This window comes from Ranitomeya variabilis, chromosome 2, assembly GCF_051348905.1.
Source record: "Ranitomeya variabilis isolate aRanVar5 chromosome 2, aRanVar5.hap1, whole genome shotgun sequence".
Taxonomy (NCBI): Eukaryota; Metazoa; Chordata; class Amphibia; order Anura; family Dendrobatidae; genus Ranitomeya; species Ranitomeya variabilis.
The window spans coordinates 670,570,296-670,595,745 of record NC_135233.1 but is presented as its reverse complement, the minus strand read 5'-3'; the positions used below and the strand labels follow the sequence as shown (position 1 = coordinate 670,595,745).

The window sequence follows — 25,450 nt, the reverse complement described above, 5'->3', positions numbered from 1 at the left end:
AAAAGATGGGGTAATAACCACTTAACATAACAATAGATAAATAATCTTTAGAGTTTAAAATAATGTGTATATGCCTAAAACTAACGTAGCGGTTACCTTACATTCTCTGTAAAACAAACTGAGGAGAGAGGTGCCGCCCCCATCTTTTATCTCCTATGCAGGTTTCCTGTTCTTGGGGGCGGGACCATCTCTCATGTACCGGTGCTGTCATGGATCTGGAAAATCAAATTACTCGTAAGTAATTATCATTTTTCCTCCATCTCATAGTCCCGTGCCCATATACACATCATACACATCCTCCATCCTATAGTCCCATGCCCATATACCCATCATACACATCCTCCATCCCATAGTCCGGTGCCCACATACCCATTTCACATCCTCCACCCATAGTCCCGTGCCCATATTCCCATCATACATATCCTCCATCCAATAGTCCCGTGTTCATATTCCCATTGTACATATCCTCCATCCCATAGTACCGTGCCCATATACCCATCACACATCCTCTATCCCATAGTTCCGTGCCCATATACCCATTATACAGTCAAATAAATAAGGCAGCACACTGCGGCACCAAAACATACAAACATGAGACATGAAAATTGAACTGCATTAATGCACTAGACATATGAAAAAATGAGAGCGTTTAGCGCAAAAATTGGTCAATTCATGTGTACCTGGTAGCCACATTAAGGCATCTCTCGTATACCAGGTCCTAGACTATGTGGCTACCAGGTATACATGAATTGGCCAATTTATGCGCTAAACGCTCTCATTTTTTCATATTTCTAGTGCAGTAATGCAGTTCAGTTTTCATGTTTCATGTTTGCATGTTTCAGCGCTGCAGTGTGCTGCCTTATTTATTTGACTGTATACGAGTTGGTGACTCTAGGTTCAACAACTGTTCACACTTAGTCTATGTTTGGATGTGATGGTCAGTTTTTTGAAATTCATATACCCATTATGACATCATCTTCGACATGGCAATCATTCTGACATCGTCATCGCCATGGCAACCTATTATGACATCATCGTCACCATGGCAACCATTATTACATAACCGTCACCATTACAACCTATTATGACATCATCGTTGCCATGGCAACTATTATGACATCACCGTCACCATTGCAACCTATTATGACATCATTGTCACCATGGCAACCATTATGACATATTCTTCGCCATGGCAACCTTTATGACATCATTGTCGCCATGGCAACCATTATGACATCATCGTCGATACACACACACATGCACTCATTTTTTATATATATAAGATGTAAATGAGATAAGATCTATGGGCCGGACACTGATCTGCATGAGAATCTTCCTTCTGAGCTTATTTCAAATGAAAGGGGGTGCTAGCAGTGTGAGACATGTAATGACTGACACTTTGCTCTCATAATCACACACAGCTCTGCAGTCAGATGAGAACTAACACAGTGCAGCTGAGCTGACACAGTACAGTAGAAGTGAACTTTGTTTCATTACAAACACATTTGCAGCAGCAGTTGTCCACTCATAGTGATGTCAGCTCTGCTGCAGAGCTGTGTCTGATTATGACCAACACAGTACAGCAAAATTGAACCTTGTCTGATTACAAACACAATAAACACATTTGCAGTTGTCCTGCCTCAGTGCTATCAGCTCTTCTGTACTGCCCTTCACCTACACTGGCTGCCTCTGAGATGGAAGCTGCAGCGCTATCAGCTGACACATGCAGATGTGTCAGATATAATCGAGCTCTGTTCTACTGTGTTAGCTCTGTTGTACTGTGTTCTTTCTGATCTCACTGCAGATCTGTGTGTGATTATGAGAGAAACAAGTCAGTCATTACATGTCTCACACTGGTGACTCACCCTGTAATTTAAAATTATCTCTGGAGGCAGATTCTCATGCAGATCAGTGTGTGGACCTTAGATCTTAACAGCTAATAAGAAAAACATGGATTTCTCTGTAACAAGACATCTGATCGCAGATATCACAGTACCATTTTATGGCTCTCTATGACCTACATACCCAAATAGTTGATACTGCTGACAGATTCCCTTGAAAGATGGGGTTTTTGCTTTCCATTTATCTATAACTGGAAATGAATCATTTGTTGACTTAGAAAACACAAGGGATGAATGTAACCTGGAAACTAGGCTACATGTGATCTGATAATACCAATAAAGGGGATTGAGGAAAAAGAAGTACGGTGCTCTGGAAATTGTGTATTAAAGGGAACCTGTCACCCCCAAAATCAAAGATGAGCTAAACCCACCAGCATCAGGGACTTACCCTGGGTGAGTATAATCTAACCTGTTTTTCTCATCTTTCAGGATACATCGGGGGCTTATCTACAGCATTCCAGAATGCTGTAGATAAGCCCCTGATGCCGGTGGGCTTACCTCACCATCGATTTTGGGGGTGACGGGTTCCCTTTAAAGACATAACAAATTTGAAGGCATAAAAAAAAGTGGACTGGCCAATTGAAGATGGATTTGCGGTTGTTAAAAAAAGCAAAAGAACCCTGACTCCATCAAATAACTTACTCTGTTATCCAATTATTCTCCCACTATAGGAAGTCTTGAAATATTGCAATTTATTAAGGCCTAAATCCGTCCATAACAGAGTTTCCAGAGGGATACCCACACATCTAAATATTTTCTTAGTTTCCACTCAAACCTTCTAGGCTACCCTGTTTATAGAGGCAGTCTGGCTTCACAGTACCAGGGGATTTCAGCACGGGCCTTAAGTGCTCCATAGTTAAGCAGTAAGGTTTCTCCTTATGGAGAGGGACATAAAAGCTCTGGCTTGTCAAGGTAAGGAGGCTTATTCGCCGTGCAATGCTCCTCTGGGCAGTCTGCAATGTGGCATTCAGGGGTCGTAAGAGCACCAGCACCCACTAATAGCCATGGGCCCAGGTATTTAAGCTGTCCAATTACTGTACATAATATAAGAACATATTAGGTACAGCCATACCAATGGCTATCTTAGGGAGCTGCAGCATAGCAAGTTGTAATTTTGATCTAGAAGAGCCCCATATAAAGGATATAAACATGGAATCTAGAGAAGGAAAGAAGGAATGTAAGACTGGTATGAAGATGAGCTGTAATTTGTACAAACACTATGGCTGTATAGTAATGTTAATAAGGCTTATTCTGCCTGCCACTGAGATTGGTAATGAGCTCCATAACTTAAATTTATCTTTAAAAGCAGAGAGAAGTGGTAAAACATTGAGCGATATCATATCAGGTGTGTTACATGTGAGGTCCATCTATTTAAATTAGAAGCCTACCCTTAAACCAGGTGTAGTAGAGGTAAGCAAACGAGATCTAGATGGGTACATCAGAAAGGATTTAGTTCAGTTAATCAAAAGACCTGAGCATGATCCATAGATATCTATCAACTCTATAGCTTTCAGAATTGATATATCTGGATAACAGGAGGTCATTCACATACAATGCGGGACGATCTTCACCAGATTCACGGGCCAATCCTTTTAAGATCAGATCTGATCACAATAAAGTAGCTAGAGTTTCAATCGCTAAGGCAAACAATATGGGTGACAAGAGACAACCCAGACGGGTGCCCATGTGTAGTGTACAGGATAAAGACAAGGAGCCATTTTATTGGACTGAGGTCCTGGCACATCTATGTAAGGCCAAATTCAGATGTCCAGTAATCATCCATAAGAACGGGTCCAGCAGCAATCCATTGACAAAAGAGCTGTGCACACAAAACTTTTTTGTTCACCTGCAAAAAATTGATTTCAACTGGATCCGTTTTTGTTAACATTGAAGTCTATGGAAAACAGATTAGTTATTGTTCTTAAAGTATCAAGTATCTATACCAAGAGCGCTACCCCTCCTCTGAACCTGCAGCTGATATATCTACAGTGTCACCTAACTGTAGCAGTATAAAACATCAAATTAGTAAAATAAAGAATATCTGCGCTGTGAACATCAAATGAGAAGACTGTATAAAGGGCAATGGTAATACTGTGATCAGAGAAATAATGATTACCTCATAAAAAAGTGCTGATCTAAAACTGGGACCATACAAAACGGTATTCCTCACCCTCTTTCTCCTATGATCTGTTAGTCCGTCTGTATGATCCAGGTAGAAATGGTAGTCCGGTCTGGGTTTGTGTGATATCTTCCAGGGTATGCACTACAGTACCTGTCCCGGCCGGTGACAGAACCTCATGTGCTCTATACCCACGTGCAGGCTCTGTACGCTCCTCGGCTCTGGTAGGTGCTCTGCTTGCGGCAGGACCTAACGTGACGTCACGTCCACGTGATTGCTCACGTGACAGCCTATGGATAGCAAGAAGGACCAATTCCTACGCGTTTCGGAGCTGAACGAGCTCCTTCCTCAGGGATGGTCCTATTCAGCCTATGTGTACTATTTATAGCCTGCAGATAGGAACGTAACTATGCTAGGTGTTAAATGCAAAAAGTTCTATTTCGCTATTCAAACCCCTTGGGACCAGAGTGTCTAACCTGAAGATCATTTTAGTTTCCTCCCTTGACATATATCTAATATAATCACCACCTCGAGAACATTGACGCACCCTTTTAAGACCTGTAATGATGGTGCCATATACTGATCCATTATGGTGGATCCGAAAATGTTTTGAAAGCGGGTGTCCTTCATACTTTTTCTCAATATTCCTCATATGTTCACTTATCCTAGTATGAAGGGCCCGTTTAGTTCTTCCAATGTATAATTTGTCACAAGGGCACCTAATTGAATAAATAACCCCTTTGGTGTCACAGGTTATAAAATCCTCGATTTTCCATTCAACCCTTTCTTTCACTAAACGAAATTGTTTCTTCGTTTTCAATAATCTACAGGATTTACATTTAGTACACGGGAAAAAGCCCTGATGTTGACGTCCGAACAGATGATTTGGTACCAAAGACAATTGTGGTACTGTGGGGGCTATTTTGTTCCCCAAATTTTGGGCTTTCTTATAAACAAAAGGCGGATTTACTGGTAATTTTTCCCCAATTACCTTATCTTCCTTAAGAATATTCCAATGTCTTTTGACTATTTTACGGAAGAGATGTGTATTGGCACTATACCTGGTGATAATGGGGATAATTTCCCTCCCTTGCTTATTTTCATTTTTCTCTTTATTAAGAAGAAGACATGATCTAGGTAATTCTTTGACTTGTTTTTTTACCAGTGATAAAGAATTAGGTGAATAGCCTTTATTCAAAAATTTCTGTGTGAGAGCGCCTGCTTCACTCTCAAAATCCTGCGTACGGGAACAATTTCTATGCGCCCTGATCATTTGACTTTTGGGAACATTGAGTAACCAGTTAGGGAGATGGCAACTATTAAGGGCAATATAGCTATTCCCATCAGTAGGTTTATGAAACGTTTTGGTTTGAATCTTCCCTTCAGAAATAAAAATACTAAGATCTAAAAAGTCAATGGTTTCAGTACTGGTGGTAGCCGTAAATTTTAAAAAATAAGAATTTTTATTTAAAACATTAATAAAATCGAACAACGAATCGGCACCACCAGACCATATAAAAATAACATCATCAATGAACCTCTGCCAGAGCACCAGGTTCGCACCCCACGGGGAATTGTCATAAATGGTATCATGTTCCCATTTACCCACGTACAAGTTGGCATAACTTGGTGCGAACCTGGTGCCCATAGCAGTACCCCACTGCTGGGAGTAGTAGTACGTCTGATATTTAAAAAAGTTATGAGTAAGTATAAAACGCATACAATCTAAAATAAATGTGATTTGATCACTCGGGAGTGTCCCCTGTTTCTCTAAAAAGAATTGTGAGGCTAGACATCCTTTGTCATGCTGTATCACAGTATATAATGAAGTGATATCCATAGTACCCAGAATATAGTGATTCTTCCATTCTATTTGTTCCAAAATCCTAAGAATATGGGAACTATCTTTAAGATAAGAGGGGAGACCTGGAACCAATTTTTGTAAAAAACAGTCCACATACTTTGACATGTTGGCCGTTAGACAGCCCACCCCTGATATGATAGGTCTCCCGGGGGGGTTATTCAAACTTTTATGTATTTTCGGGAGATAATAAAAGTACGCTGTCTGTGGATGATTTATATGCATAAAATCAAACTCCCTTTTCGTGATAATTCCTCGTTCAAATCCTTTTTTGAGTAAATCCTTCAATTCCTGGGCAAATAATACGGATGGATCACTTGGTAGGAGGCAATAAGTTTTTTGATCACCAAGTAAACGTGAACATTCTATGTTATAATCTTCAGAATTAAGAATAACAATACCCCCCCCTTTATCCGCTGGTCTAATCGTAATGGCTTTATTTGTCTGAATCTGCTTAATAGCTTTTTGTTCTTCCACCGTCAGATTGTTCTTGAAACTCGAACATCTTTTATCTGAGATTCTTCTAATGTCCCTTATAACATTGTTTTGAAAAGCTTCAAATGCCTCAGAGTATTCTTGGGTTGGATTGAAATTTGATTTAGCCCTTAATGTGGTGTGAACAAACGGGTCATCAGGTGGGGAAAAAGCAGTTCGACTAATGGGATTTTTTAAAAAATGTTTTTTTACAGCCAATTGCTTCATAAATAATTTAATACCAATGAAGGCCTGGAATTTATCAAACTTGACACTGGGGGCATATTTCAGACCTTTACTAAGTAAAGATATTTCTTTTTTATCCAATATGTGACTACTCAAATTAAAGAGTTTTTGATCAAATTGTTTATTTAATTCTTCATTCCTGTAAGCTTGCTGCCTCTTTTTTTGGGCAAATTTCCCGCCCCTGCAGCCCCTTTTTCTGATTTTTTTGGAACTACCTGGAAAAAAGGGTGGCTCTTATGTTTATTTTTTGGCACAGTAGGTACTCTGGGAGGTGGATTTCCATTGGACTTAGTTGGTTTTTTAAGTGTTTTTTGGGGGGTAATTTTAGGAGTCATAGCGATATGGTTCTGAAATTGATCGGAATCATGTGCCGTCAAAGATTTCCTATTGTTCTCCCTTCCACTGGTTGATGGAAGGTTTACATCATTCTCTAAAGGCTGGAACCTATTCTGGAAAGCATGTGAAGATATAGGGGTATAAATGGAAATCTCATGAGAGGAAGGCCCAGATTCCACCGAGATATTGCTCACCTCCAGTGAGTTTGTTAGGGCTTGCTGTCTGAAACCCTCAACCTCCTCTGTTGGATGAATTGAGAAGCAACCATCTGTTGATGTACTCATATTGGTTTCATCTATTGTTATAAAATCATTCATATGATTATATTTTGGGAATTGTTCTTCCCTAATACGTTCACTATTTGTATTATTAATGCTACAGTTTTGCAAAGGTGCTCTAAATAAGGGTTGTTTTGTCCAATTGGGGATCATATCTCTACCAAATTTAGATTGTTTTTTGACCAAGATTTCTTTTTCCTTTGCTAGGATTCTGATCCTGATGTTATTAGATAACCTCAAGATGTCCGGATGGCATTCAAATAATTTTATTTCATCAAATAATTTGGTAATGCTACTTTCTAGTTCGCTTAGATGTTGTTTTCTTTTATCAATAATAAACGAGACTGTTTTGATAGAAAATTCTTTAAACATAGCATCCCATTGCCTCACAGTATCCTGATCCCCAATGTCACCCGAGATGGATTTATACACTATTAAACCCTTTGGTATACAGTTATAGGATAAATATCTTTCTAGCGTGGCAATTTCCCATAAGTCCCTCATTTCTTTAATGAGAAGTTGTTCCAATTTTTTTAGGGTTTCAATTGCTTCAGTGGCATCTCCCATATTCTGTATCACTGGAATATCTGTCTGGGCGTGATTAAAAAACTTTTGAATAGTATGAATTCTTCTTGTTCTATCTGATAAAAGGTCTCTCATGATGTGAGGTGGTGGGGAGCTGCTTAAATGGAGTGGTGACAAAAATTGAATTAAAGTATCAAGTATCTATACCAAGAGCGCTACCCCTCCTCTGAACCTGCAGCTGATATATCTACAGTGTCACCTAACTGTAGCAGTATAAAACATCAAATTAGTAAAATAAAGAATATCTGCGCTGTGAACATCAAATGAGAAGACTGTATAAAGGGCAATGGTAATACTGTGATCAGAGAAATAATGATTACCTCATAAAAAAGTGCTGATCTAAAACTGGGACCATACAAAACGGTATTCCTCACCCTCTTTCTCCTATGATCTGTTAGTCCGTCTGTATGATCCAGGTAGAAATGGTAGTCCGGTCTGGGTTTGTGTGATATCTTCCAGGGTATGCACTACAGTACCTGTCCCGGCCGGTGACAGAACCTCATGTGCTCTATACCCACGTGCAGGCTCTGTACGCTCCTCGGCTCTGGTAGGTGCTCTGCTTGCGGCAGGACCTAACGTGACGTCACGTCCACGTGATTGCTCACGTGACAGCCTATGGATAGCAAGAAGGACCAATTCCTACGCGTTTCGGAGCTGAACGAGCTCCTTCCTCAGGGATGGTCCTATTCAGCCTATGTGTACTATTTATAGCCTGCAGATAGGAACGTAACTATGCTAGGTGTTAAATGCAAAAAGTTCTATTTCGCTATTCAAACCCCTTGGGACCAGAGTGTCTAACCTGAAGATCATTTTAGTTTCCTCCCTTGACATATATCTAATATAATCACCACCTCGAGAACATTGACGCACCCTTTTAAGACCTGTAATGATGGTGCCATATACTGATCCATTATGGTGGATCCGAAAATGTTTTGAAAGCGGGTGTCCTTCATACTTTTTCTCAATATTCCTCATATGTTCACTTATCCTAGTATGAAGGGCCCGTTTAGTTCTTCCAATGTATAATTTGTCACATTATGTGTACTAAATGTAAATCCTGTAGATTATTGAAAACGAAGAAACAATTTCGTTTAGTGAAAGAAAGGGTTGAATGGAAAATCGAGGATTTTATAACCTGTGACACCAAAGGGGTTATTTATTCAATTAGGTGCCCTTGTGACAAATTATACATTGGAAGAACTAAACGGGCCCTTCATACTAGGATAAGTGAACATATGAGGAATATTGAGAAAAAGTATGAAGGACACCCGCTTTCAAAACATTTTCGGATCCACCATAATGGATCAGTATATGGCACCATCATTACAGGTCTTAAAAGGGTGCGTCAATGTTCTCGAGGTGGTGATTATATTAGATATATGTCAAGGGAGGAAACTAAAATGATCTTCAGGTTAGACACTCTGGTCCCAAGGGGTTTGAATAGCGAAATAGAACTTTTTGCATTTAACACCTAGCATAGTTACGTTCCTATCTGCAGGCTATAAATAGTACACATAGGCTGAATAGGACCATCCCTGAGGAAGGAGCTCGTTCAGCTCCGAAACGCGTAGGAATTGGTCCTTCTTGCTATCCATAGGCTGTCACGTGAGCAATCACGTGGACGTGACGTCACGTTAGGTCCTGCCGCAAGCAGAGCACCTACCAGAGCCGAGGAGCGTACAGAGCCTGCACGTGGGTATAGAGCACATGAGGTTCTGTCACCGGCCGGGACAGGTACTGTAGTGCATACCCTGGAAGATATCACACAAACCCAGACCGGACTACCATTTCTACCTGGATCATACAGACGGACTAACAGATCATAGGAGAAAGAGGGTGAGGAATACCGTTTTGTATGGTCCCAGTTTTAGATCAGCACTTTTTTATGAGGTAATCATTATTTCTCTGATCACAGTATTACCATTGCCCTTTATACAGTCTTCTCATTTGATGTTCACAGCGCAGATATTCTTTATTTTACTAATTTGATGTTTTATACTGCTACAGTTAGGTGACACTGTAGATATATCAGCTGCAGGTTCAGAGGAGGGGTAGCGCTCTTGGTATAGATACTTGATACTTTAATTCAATTTTTGTCACCACTCCATTTAAGCAGCTCCCCACCACCTCACATCATGAGAGACCTTTTATCAGATAGAACAAGAAGAATTCATACTATTCAAAAGTTTTTTAATCACGCCCAGACAGATATTCCAGTGATACAGAATATGGGAGATGCCACTGAAGCAATTGAAACCCTAAAAAAATTGGAACAACTTCTCATTAAAGAAATGAGGGACTTATGGGAAATTGCCACGCTAGAAAGATATTTATCCTATAACTGTATACCAAAGGGTTTAATAGTGTATAAATCCATCTCGGGTGACATTGGGGATCAGGATACTGTGAGGCAATGGGATGCTATGTTTAAAGAATTTTCTATCAAAACAGTCTCGTTTATTATTGATAAAAGAAAACAACATCTAAGCGAACTAGAAAGTAGCATTACCAAATTATTTGATGAAATAAAATTATTTGAATGCCATCCGGACATCTTGAGGTTATCTAATAACATCAGGATCAGAATCCTAGCAAAGGAAAAAGAAATCTTGGTCAAAAAACAATCTAAATTTGGTAGAGATATGATCCCCAATTGGACAAAACAACCCTTATTTAGAGCACCTTTGCAAAACTGTAGCATTAATAATACAAATAGTGAACGTATTAGGGAAGAACAATTCCCAAAATATAATCATATGAATGATTTTATAACAATAGATGAAACCAATATGAGTACATCAACAGATGGTTGCTTCTCAATTCATCCAACAGAGGAGGTTGAGGGTTTCAGACAGCAAGCCCTAACAAACTCACTGGAGGTGAGCAATATCTCGGTGGAATCTGGGCCTTCCTCTCATGAGATTTCCATTTATACCCCTATATCTTCACATGCTTTCCAGAATAGGTTCCAGCCTTTAGAGAATGATGTAAACCTTCCATCAACCAGTGGAAGGGAGAACAATAGGAAATCTTTGACGGCACATGATTCCGATCAATTTCAGAACCATATCGCTATGACTCCTAAAATTACCCCCCAAAAAACACTTAAAAAACCAACTAAGTCCAATGGAAATCCACCTCCCAGAGTACCTACTGTGCCAAAAAATAAACATAAGAGCCACCCTTTTTTCCAGGTAGTTCCAAAAAAATCAGAAAAAGGGGCTGCAGGGGCGGGAAATTTGCCCAAAAAAAGAGGCAGCAAGCTTACAGGAATGAAGAATTAAATAAACAATTTGATCAAAAACTCTTTAATTTGAGTAGTCACATATTGGATAAAAAAGAAATATCTTTACTTAGTAAAGGTCTGAAATATGCCCCCAGTGTCAAGTTTGATAAATTCCAGGCCTTCATTGGTATTAAATTATTTATGAAGCAATTGGCTGTAAAAAAACATTTTTTAAAAAATCCCATTAGTCGAACTGCTTTTTCCCCACCTGATGACCCGTTTGTTCACACCACATTAAGGGCTAAATCAAATTTCAATCCAACCCAAGAATACTCTGAGGCATTTGAAGCTTTTCAAAACAATGTTATAAGGGACATTAGAAGAATCTCAGATAAAAGATGTTCGAGTTTCAAGAACAATCTGACGGTGGAAGAACAAAAAGCTATTAAGCAGATTCAGACAAATAAAGCCATTACGATTAGACCAGCGGATAAAGGGGGGGGTATTGTTATTCTTAATTCTGAAGATTATAACATAGAATGTTCACGTTTACTTGGTGATCAAAAAACTTATTGCCTCCTACCAAGTGATCCATCCGTATTATTTGCCCAGGAATTGAAGGATTTACTCAAAAAAGGATTTGAACGAGGAATTATCACGAAAAGGGAGTTTGATTTTATGCATATAAATCATCCACAGACAGCGTACTTTTATTATCTCCCGAAAATACATAAAAGTTTGAATAACCCCCCCGGGAGACCTATCATATCAGGGGTGGGCTGTCTAACGGCCAACATGTCAAAGTATGTGGACTGTTTTTTACAAAAATTGGTTCCAGGTCTCCCCTCTTATCTTAAAGATAGTTCCCATATTCTTAGGATTTTGGAACAAATAGAATGGAAGAATCACTATATTCTGGGTACTATGGATATCACTTCATTATATACTGTGATACAGCATGACAAAGGATGTCTAGCCTCACAATTCTTTTTAGAGAAACAGGGGACACTCCCGAGTGATCAAATCACATTTATTTTAGATTGTATGCGTTTTATACTTACTCATAACTTTTTTAAATATCAGACGTACTACTACTCCCAGCAGTGGGGTACTGCTATGGGCACCAGGTTCGCACCAAGTTATGCCAACTTGTACGTGGGTAAATGGGAACATGATACCATTTATGACAATTCCCCGTGGGGTGCGAACCTGGTGCTCTGGCAGAGGTTCATTGATGATGTTATTTTTATATGGTCTGGTGGTGCCGATTCGTTGTTCGATTTTATTAATGTTTTAAATAAAAATTCTTATTTTTTAAAATTTACGGCTACCACCAGTACTGAAACCATTGACTTTTTAGATCTTAGTATTTTTATTTCTGAAGGGAAGATTCAAACCAAAACGTTTCATAAACCTACTGATGGGAATAGCTATATTGCCCTTAATAGTTGCCATCTCCCTAACTGGTTACTCAATGTTCCCAAAAGTCAAATGATCAGGGCGCATAGAAATTGTTCCCGTACGCAGGATTTTGAGAGTGAAGCAGGCGCTCTCACACAGAAATTTTTGAATAAAGGCTATTCACCTAATTCTTTATCACTGGTAAAAAAACAAGTCAAAGAATTACCTAGATCATGTCTTCTTCTTAATAAAGAGAAAAATGAAAATAAGCAAGGGAGGGAAATTATCCCCATTATCACCAGGTATAGTGCCAATACACATCTCTTCCGTAAAATAGTCAAAAGACATTGGAATATTCTTAAGGAAGATAAGGTAATTGGGGAAAAATTACCAGTAAATCCGCCTTTTGTTTATAAGAAAGCCCAAAATTTGGGGAACAAAATAGCCCCCACAGTACCACAATTGTCTTTGGTACCAAATCATCTGTTCGGACGTCAACATCAGGGCTTTTTCCCGTGTACTAAATGTAAATCCTGTAGATTATTGAAAACGAAGAAACAATTTCGTTTAGTGAAAGAAAGGGTTGAATGGAAAATCGAGGATTTTATAACCTGTGACACCAAAGGGGTTATTTATTCAATTAGGTGCCCTTGTGACAAATTATACATTGGAAGAACTAAACGGGCCCTTCATACTAGGATAAGTGAACATATGAGGAATATTGAGAAAAAGTATGAAGGACACCCGCTTTCAAAACATTTTCGGATCCACCATAATGGATCAGTATATGGCACCATCATTACAGGTCTTAAAAGGGTGCGTCAATGTTCTCGAGGTGGTGATTATATTAGATATATGTCAAGGGAGGAAACTAAAATGATCTTCAGGTTAGACACTCTGGTCCCAAGGGGTTTGAATAGCGAAATAGAACTTTTTGCATTTAACACCTAGCATAGTTACGTTCCTATCTGCAGGCTATAAATAGTACACATAGGCTGAATAGGACCATCCCTGAGGAAGGAGCTCGTTCAGCTCCGAAACGCGTAGGAATTGGTCCTTCTTGCTATCCATAGGCTGTCACGTGAGCAATCACGTGGACGTGACGTCACGTTAGGTCCTGCCGCAAGCAGAGCACCTACCAGAGCCGAGGAGCGTACAGAGCCTGCACGTGGGTATAGAGCACATGAGGTTCTGTCACCGGCCGGGACAGGTACTGTAGTGCATACCCTGGAAGATATCACACAAACCCAGACCGGACTACCATTTCTACCTGGATCATACAGACGGACTAACAGATCATAGGAGAAAGAGGGTGAGGAATACCGTTTTGTATGGTCCCAGTTTTAGATCAGCACTTTTTTATGAGGTAATCATTATTTCTCTGATCACAGTATTACCATTGCCCTTTATACAGTCTTCTCATTTGATGTTCACAGCGCAGATATTCTTTATTTTACTAGTTATTGTTCTTCCTGCTTCCTGGCCTCGGGAAGAGAGATCAGAGAAGGAAAACTGCAAGTGATCTCTGGAAAACACATCAGGGAGGGGAAGGCTACAAGTGTCATCAGGAAGAGAGATCAAAGCTGAAGATGAAAGTGATATCAGAAAGAGAGATCACAGAGGAGAAATTGCAAGTAACCTAGTAAGAGAGAACAGAGAGGGGAAGTTATGGGTGACCACAGGTGGAAGTCAGGGAGAATCATCTGTAAGTGACATTAGGAAAAAAGATTCAGAGAGGGGAAGCTGCCCTAATCTCTGGAAGAGAGATCAGAGAAGGGCAGTTGCAGGTGACATCAGGAAGAGAGCGGAAGTTGTATGGGGGCGGAGTTACACATAGCAGGAGGCATGAGACAACTAGTCCTCTAGTGATAATCTTCTGCTGATAAAACACTGATTTTATAAAAACTACACCAAGCAACCCAGTAAGGCTGGGTTCACATTGTGTTATGGTCGTCCGTCTAACGGACTACGTTACACCGCGGCATAAATGCGGTGTAACGTAGTCCGTTACGGCAGCCATTAACAGCAATGTCGCATCACTAGGGATGTTCCGTCATTGAGTGACGGACCCTGAGACGCGGGCTGTAGCGTTTCCGGGTCCGTCACTGCTAGCGCAGATAGAGCTAGCCGATGCTCTATCTGCGCTAGCGGGATGTAACGTCGGCACTTGCGTTAACAGCAGCCCATTAGCGTATGTGCTGAACGGGCTGCTGCTAACGCAGTGTGAACCCAGCCTAAGTGATACATCATTTTAATCAAGCTTTCTGCCCTTACATTATGCTGCACTCAGCAAAAACCCATGGACAGATTCCCTTTAATATTTTTACGTTAAAATTTAAGTTCAGGAACCTCTATGACCATCCAAAATGGTGCTTAGTTTTAACATTTGTTGAAATATTATTTACTTCTTATTTCCCAGAACCTGATAGAAGCAAATAGACATCTAATACATATGCAAGATGTGGTTCTACTGAGATGTGTCAATGAAGACATCAGTGCATCCCTGAGGTACTGTTACAAGCTTGTCTCGGATTGTGGCATGCCACAATACAATGCAGTCCCTCCTGAGACCAGTGCTTCCCTCTGAGCACCGTCAAAATCCTGTTTTTTGGGGGGGATTTCAAATGGAAACCAGCAGAGAGCACTGTATCTGTCTGAAACTAGCATAATTTTTAAAGCCATGGAATCCAATCTTTTTCACGCTCACTAAATGCTTCTAGTATCATGCTCATTTGCTCAAAGTGATCATTTCCGTAAATAAGAAGTGTTATCACAATCTGGGAAATGATTTGCCATTCCTAACGTACATAAAACATACAGCTCTGACAAAAATTAAGAGACCACTGCACAGTTTTATAAAAAATCAGCTTCTCTACATATCTGACAGCCACTCCATTCAAGTGTCAGCTGAATTCCAACCAGAGTACACCTCATTCTACTTAATGTGCTTCTGATTAGGTGATCACCTGAACCAAATCTTATTTACCAAAGGAAAGTCTAAAGAACCCTGCTATGGTGTTCACAATCCTCTTGCAATATGACGAGCTGGATGGCAAAACAAGTGGTAGTAATATCCCAAAAGTAATAGGAATGAAAAAATAACTTTTAACCATCACAAATGAGTTGAAAAGTCTTGAGTGAGGAAAAGAAGGGCACAATACTAGCAGAGGGACACAGTGAGCGTTATGTTGCCTCCATCCTTAAAATTTGTAAGACAGCAGTCCATTACAACAAGATCAAGCAGCAGATATTGTGGACAACAAAGCTACAGACCGGCAGAGGGTGAAAACGACTCTCCACTGACCGAGATGACCGTCATCCTATTTGAATGTCACTCAGCAACCACAGGGTGACATCAAGTGACCTACAAAAGGAATGGCAAATGGCAGCTGGGGTGAAGTGTATGGCAAGAACAGTTCGTACCAGGCTCCTAGAGGCAATGCATTTTTTTGTTATTTTGACCATTTCTCATTTTCAGAAAAAATATGAAATTTATTGCTTGGAACTTCGGAGACATGTTGTCAGTAGTTTATAGAATAAAATAATTTACATTTTACTCAAAAATATACCTATAAAGAGAAAAATCTGCCAAATTGAAAATTTTGCAGTAGTCTCTTAATTTTTGCCAGAGCTGTATGTTTAAGGACCAGATCTGCTAACAGTAGTGGATTTCCTTCAACTTGCCAGTAATTGTTTGTCACGTCAATCACTTCTGAATATTCATCAGTAATGGCATTTAACATTTTTTTCATTGCTTTTCAAATTTGGATAATGATAAGAAAAATGATGTGTTCTACAAGGAGAGAGTATTGAATTATGTGATGAAGTGCTTAAAGGGGTTTTCCATTTTTCAGGAAATTGGGCCCCAAATGCCCTCCCCTGGACCAGGACTTACTCCTCGATGCTACTTGGATCAAGCTGTTTGGGCTACAGTAGTGATGTCATGTTGAGAGCATACATTAGCTCTACAGCTAATCACTAACTACAGAGAGTCGTGCCATGTATCATGGTTATTGGCTACAACAGTGATGCGTGCTATCATGGTGATGTCACCGCTGCAGCCCAAACATCTAGATCTGAGAATCAACATGAAGCTGGTGCTGGACCCTTGGAGGAGTGAGTATATACTCTGTTATTTTAGGTATTTCGCAGTGCTTCAGGTCTGCTTTCCTAAAAATGGAGAACCCCTTTAAGAAATGCATGAGTCTTCTCTGCTGCATATTTGATATTAGCAAAGTCTTTATGGAGGGTTTTGAACAAATGTAAATGTAATGGTGGCATGTTCTCCCTTACATGACATGTCAGTACACTTGTTCGAGTCCCCGCGACTGCATGTCACGTGACTGTTTGACAGCCTCAACACATGCAGGTGTGGGATCTCGGAACATATTATTCAAGCACGTTGAAGACACTCGGTTAGCACCCAAGCATGATCGGATAACGCCTAATCCCAGAACATTAGCTCATCACTAATTCTAACAAATCTCATACACGTTTCCGATTTTCTAAATTTACTAACAGTGTAGATATTAATTGTGCAGTCATGATGAAAATGGAGTATAATAATAGTTCAGCCTATTTCGTACTGACGTTGACTATGTTTACACAGGATCTATGAGCACATCAGCGACTTGAGTCTCTTTCTCTTCAACGATGCTCTAGTGATTTCCAGTCGGCACATTTCCTATGTTCCTTTCAGTCATACATCAAAGACGTCCTACCAGTTTATGGCCTCAGTATCTCTGCCTAGGTTACTGGTGGAAGACAATCCAGATACGAAATGTAAGTTGGAATACACCTGGCTTCTGTTCGTTCTTTTCTCTTAACTACTCCACATTTTGACACATACACTTTATATACTATTTTATCTTTTTTTCTAGTTTTTGTAATATTTTCAAAATTTTAAGTTAATATAAAATGTTAGGTTATAGATTGCACTTGATGTAGTTGTCTTCTCTCGACCTTAAAAATTCTGAATATATTCCCAGAAGAAAAGATTAGTTCAATTCAAAGTTTTATAAAAATATTTTGGTAAAACCCACTTGATTTGTACACTGCAAAAGACGGAGACTTTTCTGAGTTTTCAGAGCAGACACTCAGTTTTTTAATTTTTTTTTTGTATTTTTGAGAAGAATTTCATGTTTCTGCTCAAAAACCTCCTAGAAAAACTCTGTGTTCGCATAGACATTTATTGGTAACTTTATTTTTGAAACAAATACATGTAAACAAGCCCGCTGGAATATTTAAGGAAAGTTTCCACCATGAGTTCTTGATGTCAAGTATTTCACTATGAAAATGTGCATCGTGTTACGGTTCCAGCAATGTGGATGGGATTTATAGATACCTCATGCCCACTGTACTTCTTTTTTTACGCTGCCTAAAGTGATCTACGGGGCGTGCATGAAATCCTCAACAAGTCAGTTTCTCTTGGGAGTATATTGCGTTTTGTGTGTGGATCCTCCCCATAAAATTGCATTAGATGCAGAAAATCTGCAGGTAAAAACGCTATGCGTTCTATGTGCATTTCCAGTAAGGCCAGATATCAGGAAGTATCAAAACAGCTTAATTTATTTAACACGAAATTCCAAAAAGACAAAAAACGCAAGTCATCTAATTTACGAATAGGTGCAGAAATGCTTCAGAAAATCTGCAATATTAAAAACGCATCAAATCCTCATTGTGGGAACGTAGCCTAAAGGTTCATTTTTATTTTTTTTAAATTTTTTCTTCCAGATGTGAAAAATGCATTCAGACTCCAAGGTCCAAAGCGTCAGTGGGTCTGCTGTACCAGTACAGAAGAGGAGAAGGTCACCTGGCTTTCTGCATGTCAGAGCGCTATTTATGCCAGTATTGAGAAGCCATAAATCCACAATTAGAATTTTCATGTCACTGGATTATAATAAAAAAAATTTGCATTAATACTCATATGATTTGTATATAATTTATTATATGTAAATCACCTCTAGGGTACGTCAACAGGCAGCACAGTGCTGCAGAGATCTATGCTGTCCCATCCGTATTGCACAAATCAAACTCATTCACGTCAATGGAACCAATTTTCAGAGCTGCGAGTGGACACACTGATACTACACACATCTTTCCATTCATGGCCTTTATATCGATGATTAAAAGAAACTTAACGTATAAAATTATGTGGTAAACTTTAACCCCTTAGTGATGGATCCAATTTTGGTCTACATGACCAAGCTCTAGTTTTAAACTCTGATATTCTTCTACATACTCCTGCAATTTTGAAATTCTTTATTTTTATGACACATTGTACTTTGTTACTGGTAAATTTAAGCCAATAGGTTTAGCATTTATTTCTGAAAATATCAAAACTAAAAATGTTGGCAATTTTCAAAATCTGCACTTTTATAACCATATGTCTTCACATCACCATCACTTTTCAAACACAATTTTATTTTGTTAGGATGTTAAAAGGAATAAAAGTTTATCAGCAATTTTTCTTTTTTTTTAAATTTTTACAAAATATATTTAATGGAATGCTTCACTTTTGGAGTGCCATTAAAGTACTTGTAAATTAGAAAGCCCCCAAATGTAATTCTATTTTTTAAAAAAATCCCACGCTTCAGAGCATTTTGAACCACAGTCCGGAAGTTTCGTTCCTCAGATGCTTCATAAGAAAATAATGCAAAGTTAACTGAAAAATGTATTTCCACCAATGTCTGCTTCTTCCTCAGTTTTTCATTTTAACAAGGGGGTAATAGGAAAAAGGACCCTATAATTTGTTACTCATTTCCTCCTAAACGCAGAAATACGTCATGTGTGGTTAAAGTAAAAAAATATTGGTTGTAGGGTGGGGCTTCAGTATCACTATTTGACTTTTGTAGCACAGAATTTGTGGGTGACATTTGCAGAACCCAGAAAAGTAGAAAAACCCTCAAATTGAGACCATTATGAAAATTACACCCCTCAGTGAATTCCTCCGTGGGTGCAGTGAATATTTTGGCCCTATAGAGGTGCCCCCCCACACCACCCCAAAAAAAGCACAGGGTGGATATTGCAGAATGAAAATTGCAAATGGTGCCCCATATAGGGTGTCCAGCTTGTGCTTCTGAAGAAACACACCCCTAAATTAAGTGGGTTCTTTCCACTACACCATAGTTGTACATGGGGAAGCGAACTGCGGGGTTGAGAAGAGAGGGAGACCACTTTTCCACTTTGGGCTAGGTTTGGCGGATTTTTCAATAGACTCGGCACTTACAGTCTCACCAGGTTTTGTCCTGATGAAGAGGATCCTGCAAGACCTCGAAACGCGTTGACTTTTAAACCTGATGAGCGATACCTCCGTTTTAATCGCTATATCCATGGTTGTTTCCTTGACCAGTACCTGTGCAGCAGCTGTGTTATGCTGCCATTTAGTAACCTAACAAGGTGAGTGCATCTCCCCTTTCCCTGACACCCTATTATCACCAGATAAGACCCTAGTGCGCCGTTTTCTTTCCCAGTTTCTTCCTTCCGTTATCAACCTTTGCATGGAAACTCCCTGATGGACGACAGGCCTGGGTGGGGGCTTCTTTTTTTTGTTGGATAATTAAAGTTTTTGTTGGTAGCATTTTCAGGTACATAAATAATGTTAAGCCTAGGTTCATATTCATCCTGGGATCTACGCTGAGCACTTATGTCGGGATTTCCATCTAAATCCCCAAAACCGTAATGGATGGAGCTATTCACTATAATGGGCAGATGGAGTCACTTTAGACCCCTTCTGGCATCTTATCACAGTGTCCAAAGTGACTGACTGCCTCATTAAGGTGAATTTTTCTGTTGGAGGTTTCATCTTAACCCCTTCACGACCTTGTGATTTTTCAATTTTTGTGCATGTTTTTTTGCTCCCCTTTTTCCCAGAGCCATAACATTTGTATTTTTCTATCAATAAGGCCATGTGAGGGCTTAGTTTTTGTGGGACGAGTTGTACTTTTGAATAACACCATTGGTTTTACCATATAACATACTGGAAAATTAGAACAAAATTCCAAATGCAGTGAAATTGCAAAAAGTGTGCAATTCCACAATAGTTTATTTTTATTTACCATGTTGACTAAATGCTAAAACTGACCAGGCAATATGATTCAGCAGGTCAGTACAAGGATGCCAAACATGTATAGGTTATTTTTAAATTATGTCGCCATATTCTGAGTCTCCATTTCTCATAATCTGTGTGATGTTCTTTTTTTTCTGCGAGCTGATACTTTCATCAATACCATTTTGGTGTAGATATTATGTTTTGATTGCCCGTTATTGCTTCTTATTGCAATGTTGGCGTTTCAATCTTTTTTGCAATTCTGGCATTTCGATTCTTTTTCTCGTTTTGCCGTTTACCGATCTTATTAATTTACTTTATATTTTTATACATCGAACATTTCTGAACCCAGTGATTCAATAAATAAAAAAAAAATACACATTTGGTAGTATTTTCAATGGGGCAAAAAGGGGGGGGGGGTGATTTGAACATTTATTTTTTTACTGGCTTCAATAGTCCCCTTAGAAAACGTGAATCTGCGATCATCCAATCACTTGTGCCACACATAGCAGGACTTCAGCCCTGCTATGTGTAGCAATAAACATGATCTATACCACAAGCCAGCATTCATAGGGGCTTCACCATGACAGGCACGAGGGTCTTCTGAGACTTCTGGCTGTCATTACAACTCGCCTGCGCCTCGATCATAAAACAGGGGTGCCAATGGACGGGAAATGTGACGCACTCCCGCCTGGGTGTGTTAAATGCCAGTGATTGACAGCGGCAGTTAACTGGTTAACAGCCGCGGGTGGATCTTGAATTTTAGAGGGACACAACAGCTGATCAGATCATCAGATTATATATATATTGTGGGTTTACAAAAAAAAAAAAATCACATCCAGAAAAATGGCAGTGGCACCTGCGAAGTAGCATGTATCTCTTACTGATGGATGCTACTGCTCAAGCGCCACTGACGTTTTGCTGGAGGGCAAATAATGTGGCTGCAGCAAAATGGCACCAGCTGCAGCATTTGCGCAGTATCATCTATTCGTAAGAGATACATGCTACTGCACAGGCGCTGCTGCAATTTTCCTGGAAGTAATTTTTTTTGTAAAAACCCACAATATTGCTATTTCTAAGCTCACATATGCATCATGCCAAATAGGAGGCAGGTCACTGAAGGATTAGTGACCTGTCATAAGCGCATACAGATGACCCGCATCAAAGCCGGGACATGTCAGCTGTTTTGTACAGCCGACATGCGCCTGCAATAGCGGCGGGTGGAATCACGATCCACCCACTGCTGTTAACTAGTTAAATGGCCCTGTCAAACACTGACAGCGGCATTTAACAAGCACTTCCGGCCCGAAATGTGCGCATTGGTGACCCCAAGGGGGTCATTGGTGCATTGGCATAACAACCAGTGGTCTCCTGCAGACCTCTATGGTTGTTGATGCCAGATTGCTGTGAGCACCACCCTGTGGTCGGCACTCATAGCAATGCTGTAATTCTACTACATAGGAGCGATCTGAGCATTGCTCCTATGTAGCAGAGCCGATCAGGCTATGCCAGCTTTTAGCCTCCCATGAAGGAGATTGAAGCATGGCAAAAGTACAAAGTTTTAAAAAATATGAAAAAAAAATTAATAAATTAAAGTTCAAATCACCCCCCTTTCGCCCCATTCAAAATAAAACAATAAAAAAAAATCAAACCTACACATATTTGGTATCGCCACATTCAGAACGCCCAATCAATTAAAAAAAATAAAATAAATCCCAAACACCAGAATTACGTTTTTTTGGTCCCTGCAACATTGCATTAAAATGCAATAAAGGGCGATTTTATCTGCACCAAAATGATATATTTAAAAACGTCAGCTCAGCGCACAAAAAATAAGCCCTCAGCTGACCAGAGTTTCCAAAACATGGAGACGCTACGGGTCTCAGAAATTTGCGCATTTTTTTGTTTTTTTATAGCAAAGTTTGGAATTTTTTGTTTCACCACTTACATAAAAAATAACCTAGACATGTTTGGTGTCTATGAACTCATAACGACCTGCAGAATCATAATAGCAGGTCAGTTTTAGCATTTAGTGACCCTAGCAAAAAAGCCAAACAAACAAAAAACAAGTGTGGGATTGCACTTATTTTTGCAATTTTACCGCATGACATGGTAAAACCAATGGTGTCGTTCGAAAGTACTACTTGTCCCGCAAAAAAAGAAGCCCTCACATGGCCATATTGACGGAAAAAAAAAAAAATTATGGCTCTGGGAAGGAGGGGAGTGAAAAGGAAAATGCAAAACCGAAAAAAGCTCCGAGGTTTAAGTGGTTAAACAACCACAAGCCAGATTTCATCAACCAAGGCATTTTAATCAGTATAACGGCACCAACCTGACAGTGTCTGTAGTTTACTAAGCACAATCCTGCTGACAGGTTCACTTTAAGGGAGGTGAGAGGCACCCAAGTGTTACGTCAGACCATTCAAAACAGTTTACATTAGCGTGGTCTGTGCGCTAGACAAGCAAGTATACCTGACCACACCACTGTCTTAAATGGGTCAGGGAGCATCTATGCTGGACGAGGAACCAGTGAGCCTCAGTGCTGTTCACTGGTGAAAGTCGATTCATGCTGAGCAGAAATGATAGCTGCAAACGATGTTGGCGACGTCGAGGAGACCGCTATGCATCAGCCACTGTTGTCACCAGACGAGCCTTTGGTGGCGCTGGTGTTAGTATGGGCAGGTGTCTAGTTAATACAGAAGTGCCCTACACTTTGTGAATGTTACAGTGACAAGCCCCTACTACTTGAATAACATAAATCCAATCATTGTGCCTCTGCATAAACACAGGCCTAACTTCATCTTCATGGATGACCATGCTGCAGCTCATCAAGGTCGCATCATTAGGAAACGGCTGTTGGAAAATGGGGTGCCTCAAATGGAGTGACCTGCACCTTCAAACCAGAATCCCATAGAAAACCTACGGGATCAAGGTGAGTCACAGTTTAGAGGCTCATAACTCTGTACTCCAGAACCTAAATGACCCCTGAGGTCTGTCCTTCCAGAGTGGAATGTCATACCTCAGCCGACAATAACTCATCTTGTGAACACCGAGACATCGTTGTCAAACTGTAATTGATGCTTAAGGTCACATTGCAAGTTATTGAAACATTGACTTTTTTTAGTTGGGGTATACCCACCACCGTTCTTGGCTTTTGTTTCAATAAATTATTTTGAGATGAGGAAATCAGTATTGTATGCTTCTAAGTAAATGCTCTACTTTCATGATAAAATGTCACTGCAGTGTGACCTTTTTACATAAACCATAAATTTCACCAGAAAGCCAAGTATCCCTAACTTTTGTGAGTAGCAGCAATAAAAGGGGAACTTTCTGTAGGATCAACAATCTATATGAACACGCACGTCATAGGAAGTTGAATAAAATGATCTATCTACGATCTGATGTCTTATTCCAGAGACATACGTTTTTGTTATATTTAAAAAAAGAAAAACCTGGTCAAGGCTATGGGAAAGACTGAGCTGCATGAGAGTCTGCCTTCGGAGTTATTTAATAAAAGGCAGAGTAAGGGTATGTTTCCACGGTCAGGAAACGCTGCTTGTTTGACGCTGCGCAGAGCTGCAGCGTCAAACAAGCAGCGTCCAGATGTTCCAGCATAGTGGAGGGGATTTTATGAAATCCCGTCTCCACTATGCGTGGAAACCCGCACGCGGCGGCCCTGCGACTCCGGACATGCTGCGCTTCTTTTCAGATCGCAGCATGTCCGTACACCTTGCGGGGACGCAGCGTCCCCGCAAGGCATATCACAGGGCCCTATGGGACAGAGCAATCATCCCGGATGTGAAGAGTTAACACATCCGGCATGATCGCGTCCCAGAAAGGGGGCGGGGCTTAGCGCCGAGTGGCTTCGCCGCTGCGGCGATACCGCCGGCCATCCTGAACGTGGAGACATAGCCTTACAATGTGAGATATTTAAGTAACAAAACATTAGAACTGAACTGTGTCTCCTTCCAAACACATTTGCTGCAGCTCTCACAGCTCTGCTGTATTGTAACAATATTACAACCCTGTCTGCCTGTGAGATGGAAGCTGAAGCTCAGAGGAAGTGAGAGCTGCCATTACACATCACACAGGCAACTCCTCCTTTTACTTAAAACCAGCTCTGGAGGCAGATTCTCATGGAGATCTGAATCAGGGCTATAGATTTTAACAGCTCATTTACAGTACAGACCAAAAGTTTGGACACCTCATTTAAAGATTTTTCTGTATTTTCATGACTATGAAAATTGTACATTCACACTGAAGGCATCAAAACTATGAATTAACACATGTGGAATTATATACTTAACAAAAAAGTGTGAAACAACTGAAATTATGTCTTATATTCTAGGTTCTTCCAAGTAGGCACCTTTTGCTTTGATGACTGCTTTGCACACTCTTGGCATTCTCTTGATGAGCTTCAAGAGGTAGTCACCGGGAATGGTTTTCACTTCACAGGTGTGCCCTGTCAACTTTAATAAGTGGGATTTCTTGCCTTATAAATGGGGTTGGGACCATCAGTTGTGTTGAGCAGAAGTCTGGTGGATACACAGCTGATAGTCCTACTGAATAGACTGTTAGAATTTGTATTATGGCAAGAAAAAAGCAGCTAAGTAAAGAAAAAAAGAGTGGCCATCATTACTTTAAGAAATTAAGGTCAGTCAGTCCAAAAAATTGGGAAAACTTTGAAAGTGTCCCCAAGTGCAGGGGCAAAAACCCATCAAGCGTTACAAAGAAACTGGCTCACATGAGGACCGCCCCATGAAAGGAAGACCAAGAGTCACCTCTGCTTCTGAGGATAAGTTTATCCGAGTCACCAGCCTCAGAAATCTCAGGTTAACAGCAGCTCAGATTAGAGACCAGGTCAATGCCACACAGAGTTCTAGCAGCAGACATCTCTACAACTGTTAAGAGGAGACTTTGTGCAGCAGGCCTTCATGGTAAAATAGCTGCTAGGAAACCACTGCTAAGGACAGACA

At 40.1% G+C, this 25,450-nt stretch overlaps 1 protein-coding gene across 3 annotated transcripts in view; it reads left to right on the top strand.

The window, feature by feature from the left end:
- The window catches only part of ECT2L (epithelial cell transforming 2 like), a 133,295-nt gene extending 114,944 nt beyond the window's left edge, over nt 1-18,351 (top strand). For 2 of the 3 annotated variants that reach the window (XM_077289245.1, XM_077289243.1), the window contains 3 exons: nt 14,847-14,935; nt 17,037-17,209; nt 18,161-18,351. In XM_077289245.1, the coding sequence (XP_077145360.1) occupies nt 14,847-14,935; nt 17,037-17,209; nt 18,161-18,291 (393 nt within the window). In that variant the 3' untranslated portion in view covers nt 18,292-18,351. The remainder of the gene's footprint in view (nt 1-14,846; nt 14,936-17,036; nt 17,210-18,160) is intronic. The other variant, XM_077289244.1, reaches the window with a different exon arrangement.
- The last annotated feature ends 7,099 nt before the right edge of the window (nt 18,352-25,450 follow it).